Genomic DNA, 18,059 nt, shown 5'->3' with positions numbered 1-18,059 from the left:
TTTACAATTCATCTATTACTTACACGCGAAGTTCTCAGGTTATGAGAAAAATTATTCGCTCGAATGCATATTACAATTTCCATGTTTTCAATCAAATTTCAAACTTAATCCATTAATGTCAATTTTTTTATCTTAAATTTCAAATTCTCCAAATAAAAACAAGAGATCTTCTACTACTACTACTACTAATAATAATAATAACTAACTGCAGCACCAAGACACCTGAGGCCAACACAGCTACGCACGCTCCTCCTCCAACCTAATCTATTCAAGGCCTCCCTCTTACCACCCTCCCAGGAAGTTCCCATTTCTTTTAAATCTTTATTTATGACATCCTCCCAACCCAGACAAGGACGACCTGCTTTCCGTGTAGCCCCAGACGGTTGGCCAAAAAGGACAATCTTCGGCAATCTGTCATCCTTCATCCGCAGAACATGGCCTAGCCATCTCAACCTTTCTTTCACTATAGCCCTAGAAAGCGGGGTTGAACCACATCTTTTGTACAATCTACTGTTTGAAATACGGTCAGTCAGCCGGGTACCCAGAACAATCCGTAGGCAATTTTTCTGGAAAACATCTAGTAAATTTCCATCTGCTTTTCGGAGCGCCCATGCTTCAGAGCCATGTTTAACCACTGTCATCACTGTAGCTTCCAATATTCTAATCTTGGCTTGCAGACTTATCTTTCTATTCTTCCAAACTTTTCTTAACTGTGAAAAAACACCCTGAGCCTTAGCTATTCTACTTTTAACATCTTCACTGCTCCCACCGTCTTTACTAATAATACTACCAAGGTAAGTTAAGCTGCCAACCTGATCAATCTTTTCGTTACCCAACATCATCTTTTCATCTTTAGTTATTCCTAGCCTTAGTGACTTAGTCTTCTTCACATTAATTTTCAAGCCTATTCTAGCACCCTGAACTCGCAAAACCTCTAAAACTTCATTCATTTTGCTGACACTTTCATCTAATATGCTTAAATCATCAGCATAATCTAAGTCGAGGAGCGTTTTCCCTCCCCATTTGATTCAGTGGTCTCCAATTGCCTTTCCTATGCTCCTTAAGACGAAGTCCATCAAAATGATCCATATAAAAGGGGATAGAACACAACCCTGCTTAGCTCCTGATTTAATACAAAACCAGTTGCTAACCTCATTTCCTACCTTAACCGCAGCAATATTATTCTCGTACATAGCACAAATCATTTTAATGTATTTCTCTGGTATACCATATAAGGATAAGACCTTTGCTAACGCTCTTCTATCAACAGAATACTGCCTCAGTTTAATGCTACGATTACTCGGAACCAAATTTTACTTTGAATTTCGATTTTGATCGGTCCAATTTAATCAATTGAATGTAATCGCAGTGAATCTAGGAAGCTTACGGTTAAACCCATTCCCACTTAAAATTTCATTTGAATTCTTGGATTTCAAATGTCTGGAGTGTTCGGATTTTGATCGGTCCAATTTAATCAATTGAATGTAATCGCAGCGAATCTAGGAAGCTTACGGTTAAACCCATTCCCACTTAAAATTTCATTTGAATTCTTGGATTTCAAATGTCTGGAGTGTGAAGCAGGGTTAATAAAATTAAGACAAAACTGAAACAGAGATTTCTACTATTCAAATAAGATTTTAACTAGAAAGAAAAAAAAAAAGATTTCGTTTCTGGAATGCAGTAGGACTATGGTGCGTGAAACCATCCGGCAGCAATGTTTTTTTCCTATCATGTCACTATGAAGCAATTTCTTTGAGAAGTACATTATAGCCCTAAGACAAAGCTTCCAAATGAAATAAGATATAGCTTCCAAAACAATAAGTCGTGAGATTATCTTAGGTAAGTTCATATTCAATCAAGAATGGACCAAAGGTAAGGTAAGGTAAGATATGGACCAAAATGGATCCCTAGGACCATAATTGGTGAAGTCCTCTGGTACTCTGCCAGAATGATCAGGACAACGTACATGAGCAATTTTCTCTTTTTTCAACCAAATCGTTGGACTGTATTTAATTGACTCTTGACAATGTGTGAAGTGTTTTTTTGTTTTTTTTAATTATCATCCACGTGATTTGTTATAACTTTCCCTAGAGTATTTGTCTTTCGGTTGCAATTTTACTGCCTCATTCTTGAAAACACCAGCAAATAGGAGAATAAACAAAGCAAGCTATTATACTAAAACTATAACAGAAACTTTTTCTATCTACACCCATTGCAATTTAACGTTTTGATATGCGACAAAATTACCATATAACCATTGTTATTTTGTTACCACAGCTCACTGGTAAATAGAACCTTGGCCTATGGTATTATTAAAACCGCTCTCTTAGGTTAATAATTTGTATTTCTTAGCTAAAATATTCATAGTTCCTATTTGTAAGCAATTTCTTACCTCAGCTCATCGGTATCTGGCATCTTCGTATATGGTAATATTGCAACAACCCTCTTTTTGTCATTAACAGGCTCGGGAGGTGGAACAGGATATTGAAGTTTTTCTCGTTTCAATAAATCAGCAACATAGGAATAATATGCTATGAGGTCTGACAATGAATCGAATTGACGGCCACCAATGTAGAAGTCACCACATACGGCTGTTATTCTTAAAAGAACCAAAATATGCGTTAGGATAAGGCTGCAAGTCTATCTATACATATCTGCACATGAGAGAGGGGTATTCTTCGACTGAGACTCCCCCGAAGTATCCACAAAGAATTGAATATACCTTAAGAGGTGCAGCTTTCATATTTTCAAGTTTAAATTTTGTGAATCAAATTTATAGCCATCTGGAAAAAAAAGTCACCTCAAACACCAGTTATCAAACAGTTCGTCGTAACGAACTAAAGTAAGCAGCGACCCAGCTCAAAAATAACCGAAACTCTAAAAATGGAATTTTGATATCAATAGTTACATCAAAAGCATTGCATGATTAAGCTGATTTTAAATATATAAGTTTCATCAAGTTTAGTCTTACCCATTAAAAGTGACAATCCTGAAAAAATTTGCCTTGCTTTAGAAAATAGGGAGAAACATCCCCTAAAAGTCATAGAATCTTAACGAAAATCACACCATCAGATTCAGCGTTGACCATTGTTTACATATAGTAAGGGTTATTGAAAAGTGTACAGACGTTTTCAGGGGGACTTTTTTGCGTTGAGGGAGGAGTGAGTTACGTGGGAGGATCTTTCTATGGAGGAGAATTTCCACGAAGAGGGCGCATAATTTTCAGGTATTATTTAAAAAAACAATGAGAAAATAAATAAAAAAAAGTTTTTTTTTCAGCTGGAAGTAAGGAGCAGAATTAAAACCTAAAACGAACAGAAATTACTACGTATACAAGGGAGTCCGTCTCCTCCACAATTCCTCGTTCTTTACTCTAAAGCATTTTTAGTAATTTCAACTATTTATTCTATTTATTTCAACTTAATGTGATTCAGGGGTCACTCTTAAAAAATTGGGACAAAATTCAATCTTTAGTGTAAAGAACGAGGTATTGACGAGGGGGCGAACCCCCTCATATATGTAATAAAAATTTACAAATATAGAAGTTCGTAACGTAAGTTAATTCGTAAGTTACATATATACTAATGAAAACATTCCTAAAAAAATAAAAGTTCTAGCTGCCTTTTTAAGTAACCAAAAATCGGAGGGCAACTAGGTCTCCCCCCACCCCATTTTCTATCAAAATCGTCCGATCAAAACTATGAAAAGGCCATTTATCCAAAAAAACTTCATATGCAAATTTCGTTTTAATTATTCATGTGAGGTGAGCAAAAATCAAAACATGCATTAATTCAAAAACGTTCAGAAACCAAATAAAAAAAAAAAAACAAGTTTTTTTAACTACAAGTAGGGAGCGAAATTAAAACTTAAAACCAGCATAAATTATTCCGTATATGAAAGGGGTTGTCCCCTCCTCAACGCCTCGCTGTTTACTCTAAAGTTTTTATGGCACTTGGTATTAACTACCAAGAAAAATAGAAAATTCAGAAAAATAGAAAAATTGAAGTATTTTTAACTTACGAACGGTTGATTAGATCTTAAGGAAATTTGATGTTTGGAAGGATATCGTGTCTCAGAGCTGTTATTTCAAATCCCGACTGGATCTGGTGACATGGGGGGGGGACTTGGGAGAGGGAAACCTAAAATATTGGAAAACATTTAGAGTGGAGGGATCGGGATGAAACTTGGTGGGAAAAATAAGCACAAGTCCTAGATACATGATTGACATAACCGGAACGGATCCGCTCTCTTTGGGGTAGTTGCGGGGAGGGTCAATTCTGAAAAATTTGAAAAAATGAGGTATTTTTAACTTACGAACGGGTGATCAGATAACAATGAAATTTCATATTTAGAAGGATATCGTGTCTCAAAGCTCTTATTTTAAATCCCGACCGGATCTGGTGACATTAGGGGAGTTTGGGGTAAGGTAAAAGGTAAAGGATACGGCATTAGACTTAACAGTCCTTACCGGCGGTGCTGATCTCCGTTTCTTGGCCCTTCAGCCAGGAAGTGCAATGGGGGGTTGGGGGCCAGCCATCCTGTGCTTTCGCACACCCTTCCTGTTTACCTTCCCTAGATTTCTCCAGGTCATATTTAGAAGGACCTCGTAACTCAGATCTCTTATTTTAATCTCAACCGGATCCAGCGTCATTTTGGGGGGCAGTTGGGGGGTGGACCAGAAATCTCAGAAAATACTTGAAGGGGAGAGATCAGGATGAAACTGGATGGGAAGAATAAAAACCTGTCTAAGATACGTGACTGACATAACCGGACCGGATCTGCTCTCTTTGGTGGAGTTGGGGGGGGGGGGTAATTTTGAAAATTGAGGTATTTGTAGCTTACGAAAGGGTGACCAGATTTTAATGAAATTTGATACTTAGAATTTGATTTATAATTTGATATTTCTTGTGTTTTAAAGCTCTTATTTTAAATTTCGACCAGATCCTGTGACATTGGGGGGAGTTGGAGGGGGAAACCGGAATTCTTGGAAAACATGAAAATTGGGGTATTTTTATCTTACGAATAGGTGATCGGATCTTAATGAAATTTGATATTTAGAAGGAATTCATGTCTCAGAGCTCTTATTTCAAATCCCGACCAGATCTTTTGACATTGGGGGGGGGGGAGTTGGAGGGGGAAATCTTGGAAAAAACTCGGAGTGGAGGAATCGGGATGAATCTTGGTGGATAGAATAAGCAAATGTCCTTGATACGTGATTGACGTAACCGTACTGGATTCGCTCTCTTTGAGGGAGTTGGGGGGAGGGGTTCAGTGATTTGGCGAGTTTGGTGCTTCTGGACGTATTAGGACGATGAAAATTGGTAGGCGTGTCAGGGAGCTGCACAAATTGACTTGATAAAGTCGTTTTCCCAGATTTGACCATCTGGGGGGGGGCAAAAGGGAGAGTTAAAATTCGAAAAAATGAGGTATTTATAACTTACGAGTGGGTGACCGGAACTGAATGAATTTTGATATTTAGAAAGGCATCGTGACTCAGAGCTCTTATTTTAACTCCTGACCGGCATTAAGCCTCTGATTTTCCTTTTAAATCAATCTATTGATTCTTAGAATTGTGTGAGCTCATACGATATGAGCTCTTGGCTCTTAGCTCTTCTTGCTTCGTCACAAGTGCCATATGAGCTCTTAGCTCTTGTTTATTGTTTTAAAAAGTAGAGTTGTGAGAAAGAATCAAAATTTTAGCGTAAAGAGCGGGGCGTTGAGGAGGGGACAACCCCTTTTATATACGGAATAATTTCGGTCCGTTTTAAGTTTTAATGTTGCTCCTTACTTTCAGTTAAAAAACTTGTTTTTTTAATTTAATTTAACATATACGTGTGAAGCCGTTTTATAATGTAAGTCTGTACATACATACACATACATAGGAAAGGAGTTTTCTCAGTAAGACTGGTCGGAAGAATCCCTGGAAAATTGAAAACACTTTCCAAATGAGGCCCCGTTTTTGTGTTTTCAAATTTAAATTTCGTGATCCCAAAACCTTCAAAAAACTTTGCTGGCTTCTAACAAGTTTTTATTTCCTTTCTCTTTTTTTCACAGGACTAATTGGACTCTATTTGACTTATTTAATCTTTTTAACGTATCTAATATATTTATCTATTTTTGTATTTCTTTTTCTTTCTCTGAATTATTGAAAAATAGAACAATTGATCAATATTGAGCAGGAGTCGCCACATACGGCCATCCTTCTACAATGAGCCGTTAGACGTGCAAGGATAGGTTTCATATTATCATAAGCACAGGTGAAGACAACACTGCCTTTTCATCATAAAAAATAATAAAATATGTGGAATGGAGTTTTTGCGAAGAAATTGATTAATACGAAAACAATGCAAATATTTCAGCTTTATGACAGATAGCCGTTTTCAGTAAAAAAAGAAGACAGACTAAAAAACAAAATCAACGAAAAGTTAAGATTATAGAATTTCTTAATAAAAGTTAAAACACGAAATTATAAAATCCTTGGCTTCAGAACTTCAAGAAAGTTTAAGATTAAATAAGATGAAGTTAGCTTATTTACTCTGACATTTTATTTTAGATTTTCAGCTTATCTTTTGTCAAGACTTTTTATTCTGAGTTAGCTTATTTACTAAGACATTTTATTTTGGATTGGTCAAATAGCCCAAATTCTCAGCTAGGTTTCATTTTGGTCACAAAAACTCCTAATTCCACATAATTTCTTGTTTTTAATCTATGTATACATACTAGTAAATATGGAAAAAAGGGGAGAATTTCCAGGGTCTAAAGAACCAACAAATAACTGAAAATATTGATCTAAAAGGAGAAGATTTTTAGTTTCTGGGCTGTTATGCCTTGTTAATTCCCACATTCTTATGTCGCTCCGTAAAACATTCTCTTACTTTGATTCTTAAGGTCCAAGTATAAAGAGCTTAAGTATGAGTAAAGAGCTTTAGATTAATAATCTAAATTTGTAATTAATATTAATTTAATTTTAATTAATATTAATTAATATTACAAATGCTAAGATAGTGCCTCTCTAAGCAGAATCTTTAGTGGCAAAGTGGTTAGAACACCTTTCTGACTTTGTTGAAACTCGACCTGGGCACAACCATAAATTAAATATACTTCGTATTCTAACAATTTCACTTTGAGTTTTTGCTGTAACTGGTCTGCATTTCAAATCCCAATGTGACAATTTATCCCCCCCCCCATCTGGATATTAGTCCCTGACGCCCTTTTTACGACTGCCCCGCATGTTGTTCCTACTGTTATTCTGGAATACAATCGAGATACCACCATCAAAAGTATGAAAATTTTGGAACACCTGAGAGCGCTCCTGGGTTTGCCTTCCGTAATGTAGCTTCCAGGGTCCCTTGGTCAGTAGGATTAGCAGCCTAATCAGTGACAAAACACCAAAAACAGGAATCGAAACACAGCAAAAGCAGAAAGAACATATAAGCCTTCTCAATGTCAATCAAGTTGCTGTGTTTTAAAGGTCTAAATTATTAGTTTTAAGGCTTGCTCAAATCATTCTTTCAGTTTACGAGCGAATGTGTCTCCAATGGTCCAAAGTATCGTCTGAAATGGATGTATTTTTTTCAATTCTTCGTTTAGGGTACTGCTGCCTAGTCTGTGAAATAGAATAGTTTCTATCCCTAGTTTGCTAATAGTGACAATTAAACTAGCCAGTTATAACTGGTGCTTCTCACGTCTTCAGGCGAAGCAAATCATTTCATTGTGATACTCACCAGTCGATCCTTCTTCAGAAGCAATGCTGTTTTAATTAACTTCGGGTGTTTTGGAAAATCTAACTACCAAGTTTGTTCGATTACTTGGACCGTCACAAGATGTTGGACTACAACACTTTTCAAGGGCAACCATTTAATGGTTGGTCTTTGATCATGTTGAAATTGATGACAACTGCGTGCAGACTGCGCCTATTAGGCATAGTAAAGTAAATTTGATGTAAAGTAATAGTAAATTAATAAAGTAAGGTAAATTGGTAAAGTAAATTTGAATTAATATTTATAAACCAATAGGTGCTGTGAAGGGTTTGCCAGATTTCCTTATTTACAGTTACAAATATTCTGGGCTAGCAGCCTCTTCCCTGTTTTTTTAGGGTATTAATTACCGTTGATCTGAAGTTGAGTTGGATCAAAAGTAGGCCTACTGCTTATAGGGATGAACTTTTTGCTTTCTGTCGCAATAATAGCCTCTGACTTGCTGATAATTTGGATTTACCTAGTGCATTTGTTCAACATTCTTTAGATTCTTAAGTAGTAGTTGCTTACCGTAGATTCTTAAGTACTAGTAGGCCTACAGCCTATAGGGATGAACTTTTTGCTTTCTTTCGCAATAATAACCTCTGACTTGCTGATAATCTGTTTCTGCCTAGTGCTCTAGTTCATCATTCTTTAGATTCTTAAGTACTAGTTACTTACCGTAGATTCTCAAGTACTACTAGGTCTACCGCCTATAGGGATAAACTTTTTGCTTTCTGTCGCAATAATATCCTCTGACATGCTGATAATTTGGTTCGACCTAGTGCTCTAGTTCAACATTCTTCAGATTCTTAAGTACTAGTTGTTTACCGTCGATTCTCAAGTACTAGCAGGCCTACAGCCTATAGGGATGAACTTTTTGCTTTCTTTCGCAATAATAACCTCTGACTTGCTGATAATCTGGTTCTACCTAGTGCTCTAGTTCATCATTCTTTAGATTCTTAAGTACTAGTTACTTACCGTAGATTCTCAAGTACTACTAGGTCTACCGCCTATAGGGATAAACTTTTTGCTTTCTGTCGCAATAATATCCTCTGACATGCTGATAATTTGGTTCGACCTAGTGCTCTAGTTCAACATTCTTCAGATTCTTAAGTACTAGTTGTTTACCGTCGATTCTCAAGTACTAGTAGGCCTACAGCCTATAAGGATGAACTTTTTGCTTTCTTTCGCAATAATAACCTCTGACTTGCTGATAATCTGTTTCTGCCTAGTGCTCTAGTTCATCATTCTTTAGATTCTTAAGTACTAGTTACTTACCGTAGATTCTCAAGTACTACTAGGTCTACCGCCTATAGGGATAAACTGTTTGCTTTCTGTCGCAATAATATCCTCTGACATGCTGATAATTTGGTTCGACCTAGTGCTCTAGTTCAACATTCTTCAGATTCTTAAGTACTAGTTGTTTACCATCGATTCTCAAGTACTAGTAGGCCTACAGCCTATAGGGATGAACTTTTTGCTTTCTTTCGCAATAATAACCTCTGACTTGCTGATAATCTGTTTCTGCCTAGTGCTCTAGTTCATCATTCTGTAGATTCTTAAGTACTAGTTACTTACCGTAGATTCTCAAGTACTACTAGGTCTACCGCCTATAGGGATAAACTTTTTGCTTTCTGTCGCAATAATATCCTCTGACATGCTGATAATTTGGTTCGACCTAGTGCTCTAGTTCAACATTCTTCAGATTCTTAAGTACTAGTTGTTTACCGTCGATTCTCAAGTACTAGTAGGCCTACAGCCTATAGGGATGAACTTTTTGCTTTCTTTCGCAATAATAACCTCTGACTTGCTGATAATCTGGTTCTACCTAGTGCTCTAGTTCATCATTCTTTAGATTCTTAAGTACTAGTTACTTACCGTAGATTCTCAAGTACTACTAGGTCTACCGCCTATAGGGATAAACTTTTTGCTTTCTGTCGCAATAATATCCTCTGACATGCTGATAATTTGGTTCGACCTAGTGCCCTAGTTCAACATTCTTCAGATTCTTAAGTACTAGTTGTTTACCGTCGATTCTCAAGTAATAGTAGGCCTACAGCCTATAGGGATGAACTTTTTGCTTTCTTTCGCAATAATAACCTCTGACTTGCTGATAATCTGGTTCTACCTAGTGCTCTAGTTCATCATTCTTTAGATTCTTAAGTACTAGTTACTTACCGTAGATTCTTAAGTACTACTAGGTCTACCGCCTATAGGGATAAACTTTTTGCTTTCTGTCGCAATAATATCCTCTGACATGCTGATAATTTGGTTCGACCTAGTGCTCTAGTTCAACATTCTTCAGATTCTTAAGTACTAGTTACTTACCGTAGATTCTCAAGTACTACTAGGTCTACCGCCTATAGGGATAAACTTTTTGCTTTCTGTCGCAATAATATCCTCTGACATGCTGATAATTTGGTTCGACCTAGTGCTCTAGTTCAACATTAACCAGATTCTTAAGTACTAGTTGTTTACCGTCGATTCTCAAGTACTAGTAGGCCTACAGCCTATAGGGATGAACTTTTTGCTTTCTTTCGCAATAATAACCTCTGACTTGCTGATAATCTGGTTCTACCTAGTGCTCTAGTTCATCATTCTTTAGATTCTTAAGTACTAGTTACTTACCGTAGATTCTCAAGTACTACTAGGTCTACCGCCTATAGGGATAAACTTTTTGCTTTCTGTCGCAATAATATCCTCTGACATGCTGATAATTTGGTTCGACTTAGTGCTCTAGTTCAACATTCTTCAGATTCTTAAGTACTAGTTGTTTACCGTCGATTCTCAAGTACTAGTAGGCCTACAGCCTATAGGGATGAACTTTTTGCTTTCTTTCGCAATAATAACCTCTGACTTGCTGATAATCTGGTTCTACCTAGTGCTCTAGTTCATCATTCTTTAGATTCTTAAGTACTAGTTACTTACCGTAGATTCTCAAGTACTACTAGGTCTACCGCCTATAGGGATAAACTTTTTGCTTTCTGTCGCAATAATATCCTCTGACATGCTGATAATTTGGTTCTACCTAGTGCTCTAGTTCAACATTCTTCAGATTCTTAAGTACTAGTTGTTTACCGTCGATTCTCAAGTACTAGTAGGCCTACAGCCTATAGGGATGAACTTTTTGCTTTCTTTCGCAATAATAACCTCTGACTTGCTGATAATCTGGTTCTACCTAGTGCTCTAGTTCATCATTCTTTAGATTCTTAAGTACTAGTTATTTACCGTAGATTCTCAAGTACTAGTAGGCCTACAGCCTATAGGGATGAACTTTTTGCTTTCTTTCGCAATAAAAACCTCTGACTTGCTGATAATCTGGTTCTACCTAGTGCTCTAGTTCAACATTCTTCAGATTCTTAAGTACTAGTTGTTTACCGTCGATTCTCAAGTACTAGTAGGCCTACAGCCTATAGGGATGAACTTTTTGCTTTCTTTCGCAATAAAAACCTCTGACTTGCTGATAATCTGGTTCTACCTAGTGCTCTAGTTCAACATTCTTTAGATTCTTATGTACTAGTAATTTACCGTAGATTCTTAAGTACTACTTGGTCTACCCCCTATAGGGATAAACTTTTTGCTTTCTGTCGCAATAATATCCTCTGACATGCTGATAATCTGGTTCTACCTAGTGCTCTAGTTCAACATTCTTCAGATTCTTAAGTACTAGTTGTTTACCGTCGATTAGCAAGTACTAGTAGGCCTACAGCCTATAGGGATGAACTTTTCGCTTTCTTTCGCAATAATAACCTCTGACTTGCTGATAATTTGGTTTTACCTAGTGCTCTAGTTCAGCATTCTTTAGATTCTTAAGTACTAGTTGCTTTAGCAATTTTTCCGACTGTACTCAGGATGCTGGTCAAGGTATATGAGAGTTAAGTTGTTGATCTCCATATTCTACAAAACCCAGCACCGACAGATCCTGCATATTCTCACTGACAGTAAACAGAGGCACCGTTTATTTCACTCGTAAATTATGTGTTAATGAAATTTTGTCTTGAAGGATTGCACCCTTGATTTTAATTTTAATGATCATTTGTTTAAGTACCAAAGATTAAATAAAAAAAAAATTCCCTGGACATATCTTAGACCTGATCATACTTGAAAACCAAACCTTTTTAATTTTTTTTTTTTTTTCAACACAGTGAAGTTTTTAGGACAGTATTAAAATCCTGCCAGTGTTGCTAAGTTCTAACGTGAAAATGGGTAAGGAAAGCTAATTCGTTACATCTGACAACGCTTCTCATACGAAAAAGACAAACAATAAAAAAAAGAAAAAAAACATTTAACAAAGAAATTTTATTTTTAGTTCATCCAATTAAGCAACTGACATATTTTAGCCATTTTATCTAGCAAAAAAATTATGATTACTTACCAATCAATGTTCGCTAAAACAGGCAATAATTACTATGATTACTAAAAATCAATTCTCACCTAAAAGACTTGGAGACGCAGTTGTCACCATAGGACATATTATAGGCCTATTTGGAAGGAGTCTCGAACTGAATACTAAATGATATTGCTTTTGTTGTTGCTACTGTAGATAGCAAGACAAATGATAAGAAGATTATAATATTATAAAATGTGAGGATTTACCCCTCCTCCCTGCAACCCACCAAAAAACATAATAGGATCTTCTAATCTAAGGAACAAAAAGTGACACAGCCAATCAGATAAACTACAATCATGCTTAGAAATAAACTATACTTATTTTACTAGGCTTCTATTATCCCCCCCCCTCGCCCCTCACCCCCCTCGCCTGTAATTTCAAAGAACCCGACAAATAGGATGTGCATGAGTCAAACATAGACACCCTTTGCATCTAGAAAAATGAGCATGGCATAAAAGCGATACGGTGACATATATAACAAATCTTACCGAAAATGGTTGATACCCGTTCGTCCAAGGAACGAAAGAACATAAGATCCAGGTCGTCTATCAGACTCCCGAACAAGATAACTTCCAAGTTTGGTGAACTCTCTCAGTCGTTCTTCAGACGTATATCTGTCAAGTCTGCCGTGATACCACCTTAGAAATATAAAATTTTCATTAGATCAAAGCATTGATATAGTAAGTAAACTCACAGCAGCCATAGCTTCTTGAATTTAATAATTCTGTGAAATAATAGAGAACTTTATCTTCTATTCAGTTATATTTTAAAGCACCATTATTCTTCTAGTAAACTAGCCACATTATATTTCCAGCATTATTTCTATTTTTATCTGTAGTTCATTTATTTTATCCTTCCTTCAATTAATGTTTTTTTCAAATCTTGTCAAATGTCTGAAGAAAACTTACTGACCTGATTGATAAGCAACTTTGAGAGATATGTGGCGATAATTTCAAATTGGACCATAAATAGCTCAATAAATTCACATGTCGTCAAATCTATAAATTCAAATATCTTATTAAGTCCACTCCTGTTAAGGGCCCCTGTTAAGTCCACAGGCAATACTGAGGTAACAGTAGTTTTCAACAGGCTGCTAATGCAAAAGATTCTTCTTGAACTTAATAATTCTGTGAAATAATAGAAACCGTTATCTTCTATTCAATTATACTTTAAAGCGATCATTCTTCAATTAAACTAGCCACATTATATTTCCAGCATTATTTCTATCTTTATCTAAGGTTCATTCATTTTATCCTTTTTTCAATTAATGGTCTTTATCCAGTCTTGTCAAATATCTGAAAAAAAAAAGGAGAGAGATTTGACAAATTTCATATTTTTTCCTGTTGATTTTTTTTTGTGTTGAGTCTTTTGGAAAGCAGTTTGCATGGGCGATCTCATTTAAAAAATCATCTGCTGACCTTTGATCTCATTTAGAGACAGAACGCGTGCTGTATCTGCTTCAGGGTTTATGCTAAAGAAGGGGTCTAAATGTTACACATGACTTGCGCTGAGCATAGAAACTTCCCTGGTTAGTGCTTCATTAGATATGGTAGGCATTCTGTCTGAGACACATGAGGAGAGGAACTCATTATCCTTGAAGACATCTCTGTTGATGGGATAGACCCCATGCTCAGCAATATTATAGACTGATATAGTTTCACAGTTATGGGCAGTCATAAAACTTGCGACTTCCTTGTTGTAGCAGGCCTTAAGGCACCCCATGACTGTCCTTTCTAGAGACTGTAGTTTGTGAGCAGTGTGGGGAGGAGCAATAAGTAGAGGAGGGACTGTGTTCCCAATGCATTACCACCAGCGCAAACCATGGCCAAGCTCCTACACTGTGACGGTTGAAAGCAGTTGCCCGTTACAAGCTTGTACCTTCTGGCGTTCTTACTGATAGAGTTTTAAGGCGATCCATAAAACCACCGTACCAATCTTTACGTAAAATTCCTCCACTGTCTCCACTACCTTTGCATTTCCTGTTATCTGGTACTTTTATACTCCTAATAAAGTCACAAGTGTATGCAAATTTATGTGTTTCTAAGGGAGTATAGTCGAAATACTTATCAGCTATCGTTTTCAAGTAAGTTTTTAGTCCTTTTTCTTGTTCCTCTGAAATATTTATCTGGTGCTGTAACATGGCGTAGAGAAATTCAGGTTTAGACTTTGTAGAGGGATATACAGCTTCTCAAAGAAATGTAGAGCAATGCATTATTATTCCTATAGACTAATGATTCGGCAGGATGAAGACAATTATATTTTAAAATGCCGTCAATTGTTTCACCAATACATCGTTGATATGTATGCAAAAATTGAATCAGAACGTTTGCTATTTATCCGTCTGAATCAGACCAAGCTCCGCTCAGAACAATACATTCATTTGCGAGATGCAGTTGTAAATGACGGTAATACCACAAACGTTGGAAGATTAACGATTTTACCTTCGTTATATGCTAGCAGTCCCCGTCATATGCATGAATATGCTCAAGATGCTATTGCGTATGTTCGTCTCTATGGTCGTCCAGATTTATTTATTACATTTACATGTAATCAATCTTGGGACGAGATACAACAGCTTTTACTTCAAGGACAATCGGCGGTTCATAGACATGACATTACGGCCCGTGTCTTCCGGCAAAAGTTGAAATCACTGATAAACTACACAGTAAAACTTGAAGTGTTTGGGTCAGTGCGATGCTGGATGTACTCAGTGGAATGGCAAAAACGAGGATTGCCACACGCACATATACTAATCTGGCTACATTATAAAATTACTTCTAATGAAATTGATGATGTGATTTCCGCTGAAATACCTGATGAAAATGTCGATAAGGGGTTATATGATATTGTTGTAAAAAAATATGATACATGGACCTTGCAGTGCACTGAACGAAAATTCACCATGCATGGCCAAAGGAAGGTGCACAAAGCAATATCCTCGACTTTTAGTACCCAACACAATTACTGGCAATGATGGTTACCCACAATATAGAAGAAGATCTACTGAAGATGGCGGTAAAACAGCAATAATAAAGAAGCGTAACGGTACTACCATCGAAGTAGATAACAAGTGGGTTGTTCCATATTCCCCATTATTATCAAAAACATTGAATGCACACATAAACGTTGAATACTGTAACTCCGTAAAGGCAATCAAATACATATATAAATACTTCAACAAAGGCAGTGACATGGCAGTTTTTGGCTTGCAGTCCGAAATCAAAGATATCGACGAAATCGTACAATATCAGGCTGGAAGATACATAAGCAGTAATGAAGCTGTTTGGCGAATTCTTTCATTTCCGATACATGAACGAAGTCCAGCTGTTGTTCACTTAGCGGTACATTTACAGAATGGTCAACGTGTTTATTTTTCGGAATCCAACGTGCAACAAAGAGCCCTGAATCCACCGGATACAAAGTTAACTGCTTTCTTTTCGCTACGCAAAAATGATTCTTTTGCAAAAAAACTGCTGTATACTAAAGTGCCTTCGTATTACACGTGGAATACTAAACATAAAGTAATTGAACGTCGAAAACAGGGTAAGTCAGTCGACGGCCAACCTACCATCTTCAAAGATAACACGATAGGAAGACTCTACACCGTTCACCCCAATCAACATGAATGCTTCTTTCTACGCCTGCTTTTGGTGAATGTACCCGGTCTGACGTCCTTTGAGTATTTGAGAACTGTAAACGGTACTATACATGACACTTACCGTAGTGCATGCCAAGCTCTGAATTTATTGGAGAATGACCAACACTGGGATAACTGCATCAATGACGCGTGCGAAACGTCAACTCCAAGTCAAATTCGTGCATTGTTTGGAATCATACTAACAACTTGCTCTCCTTCAGCTCCTACAGAATTATGGGGAAAATATAAATCGAAAATGTCCGAAGATATACTCCATCGAAAACGGTTAGAGACGTCAGATATGACTTTTGATTTTACATCAGAAATTTATAACTACACTTTAGTTATTATAGAAGATTTGTGCGTATGTATGGCAAACAAACCTCTTCAGGATTTGGGAATGCCTTCACCTAATCGTACCACTGCTGTTTCGACATGTGTAGAATTAGATCGTGAACAAAGTTACAGTACGAGTGATCTATTGTCGTATGTACAAAATAACATTTCCAAGTTAACGTCGGAACAAAAAGACATTTATGATACGATAATGCATTGTGTCGATAACAACGTTGGAAAAATTTTCTTTTTGGATGCTCCAGGAGGTACTGGTAAAACGTTTGTGATAAAACTGATTCTGGCATCAATTCGATCAAAAAATGATATAGCCTTGGCAATTGCGTCGTCCGGAATAGCCGCAACGTTGCTGCCTGGTGGAAGAACTGCTCATTCCGCTTTGAAATTGCCTCTGAATTTGCATTCTACAGAAACTCTCACGTGCAACATTTCCAAATCATCTGGGATGGGTAAAGTATTGCAGCAATGCAAACCTATCATTTGGGACGAGTGCACAATGGCACACAAAAAATCGCTCGAGGCTCTGGATCAATGTTTGAAAGATTTGCGAGGGAATTCGAAACCCTTTGGCAGCACATTAATATTGCTTGCGGGAGATTTCAGGCAAACATTACCTATAATACCTAGATCAACCCCTGCAGACGAAATGAATGCTTGCCTGAAAAATTCTAATTTATGGGCACACGTAAAAACATTAAAATTAACTACAAATATGCGTGTCCGATTGCAAAACGATGGCTCTGGTCAAACATTTTCAGATCAATTGCTGGCAATTGGAAACGGAAAGCTCCCAGTAGACTCAATTTCAGGACGTATACAACTACCTGCTGAATTTTGTAATTTAGTGACGTCCAAAAATGAATTGATTGAAAAAGTATTCCCGAATATTCTAAACAATTACAAAAATAATAAATGGCTAAGTGAAAGAGCGATTCTTGCACCCAAAAATATAGACGTCCATGAAATCAACCATGTTGTTTTGACCAAGATTTTGGAACCAAATGAGGCGGTTAATTATCCATCTGAATTTTTAAATTCCGTGGATCTTTCAGGGTTTCCACCACACGTGCTACATCTAAAAATAGGCGTACCAATAATATTGTTACGTAACATAAACCCACCAAAGCTTTGCAATGACACGCGACTTGCCGTAAAAAAAAAACAATGGAAAACGTAATAGAGGCCACAATCTTGACAGGGCCTTTTGAGGGTGAGGCTGTTCTTATTCCTCGCATTCCCATGATTCCAACGGATCTGCCTTTTCAATTTAAAAGATTGCAATTCCCAATTCGATTAGCATTTGCAATCACCATCAACAAAGCTCAAGGTCAATCATTAGAAAAATGTGGTATAGATCTTAATACTGATTGTTTTTCCCATGGACAATTGTATGTTGCATGTTCAAGGGTCGGTAAACCTGACAATCTATTTATATACAGCGACAATTGGACAGCGAAGAATGTTGTATATTCGCAAGTTTTACGCAGTTAATTTGTATTGTATCTATCTATATAAAAACGAGTTGTGTAAAAAAAACGAGTTTATTTGTTTGTAAAAAGAGCGTTTGCATATGACGTCATTATAAGTACATAAGGCTTTGTATATGCACAGACAATGGGAAAGCCAAGAATGTTGTATATTCGCAAGTTTTACGTAGGTCAAAACACATAAATAAATCTATCTATATTCATAGGTGGTACACAGGGACACAACTACAATGGCGCGTAACGACTTACGCGCAGGGGGGGGGGCAAAGCGCCCCCACCAACTAGGTGTTGGGGTAGCGCGAAGCGCCACCCAAACAGCTAGTATACTATATGTAGTTGGACTTGCCATCAATTGAATTCTTCGAATATTTGAATTGTCCCAATTATTGCATTAAGCTGTTTCTCTTTTTTTGAAATGTTTGACAATTAATCCCTTCAACAATTCATTTGGT

At 36.9% G+C, this 18,059-nt stretch overlaps 1 protein-coding gene across 2 annotated transcripts in view; it reads right to left on the bottom strand.

Moving 5' to 3' along the window:
* The window catches only part of LOC136027657 (ras GTPase-activating protein 1-like), a 106,594-nt gene that overhangs the window by 80,525 nt on the left and 8,010 nt on the right, over nucleotides 1-18,059 (bottom strand). For both annotated transcript variants that reach the window (XM_065705089.1, XM_065705090.1), the window contains exons 3-4: nucleotides 12,618-12,767; nucleotides 2,393-2,599 (exon numbers count right to left, since the gene is read on the bottom strand). In XM_065705089.1, the coding sequence (XP_065561161.1) occupies nucleotides 2,393-2,599; nucleotides 12,618-12,767 (357 nt within the window). The remainder of the gene's footprint in view (nucleotides 1-2,392; nucleotides 2,600-12,617; nucleotides 12,768-18,059) is intronic.

Source organism: Artemia franciscana, chromosome 5, assembly GCF_032884065.1.
Source record: "Artemia franciscana chromosome 5, ASM3288406v1, whole genome shotgun sequence".
Lineage (NCBI taxonomy): Eukaryota > Metazoa > Arthropoda > Branchiopoda > Anostraca > Artemiidae > Artemia > Artemia franciscana.
Note: the sequence above shows the minus strand (reverse complement) of the source record. Positions and strands in the feature narration are given on the sequence as shown.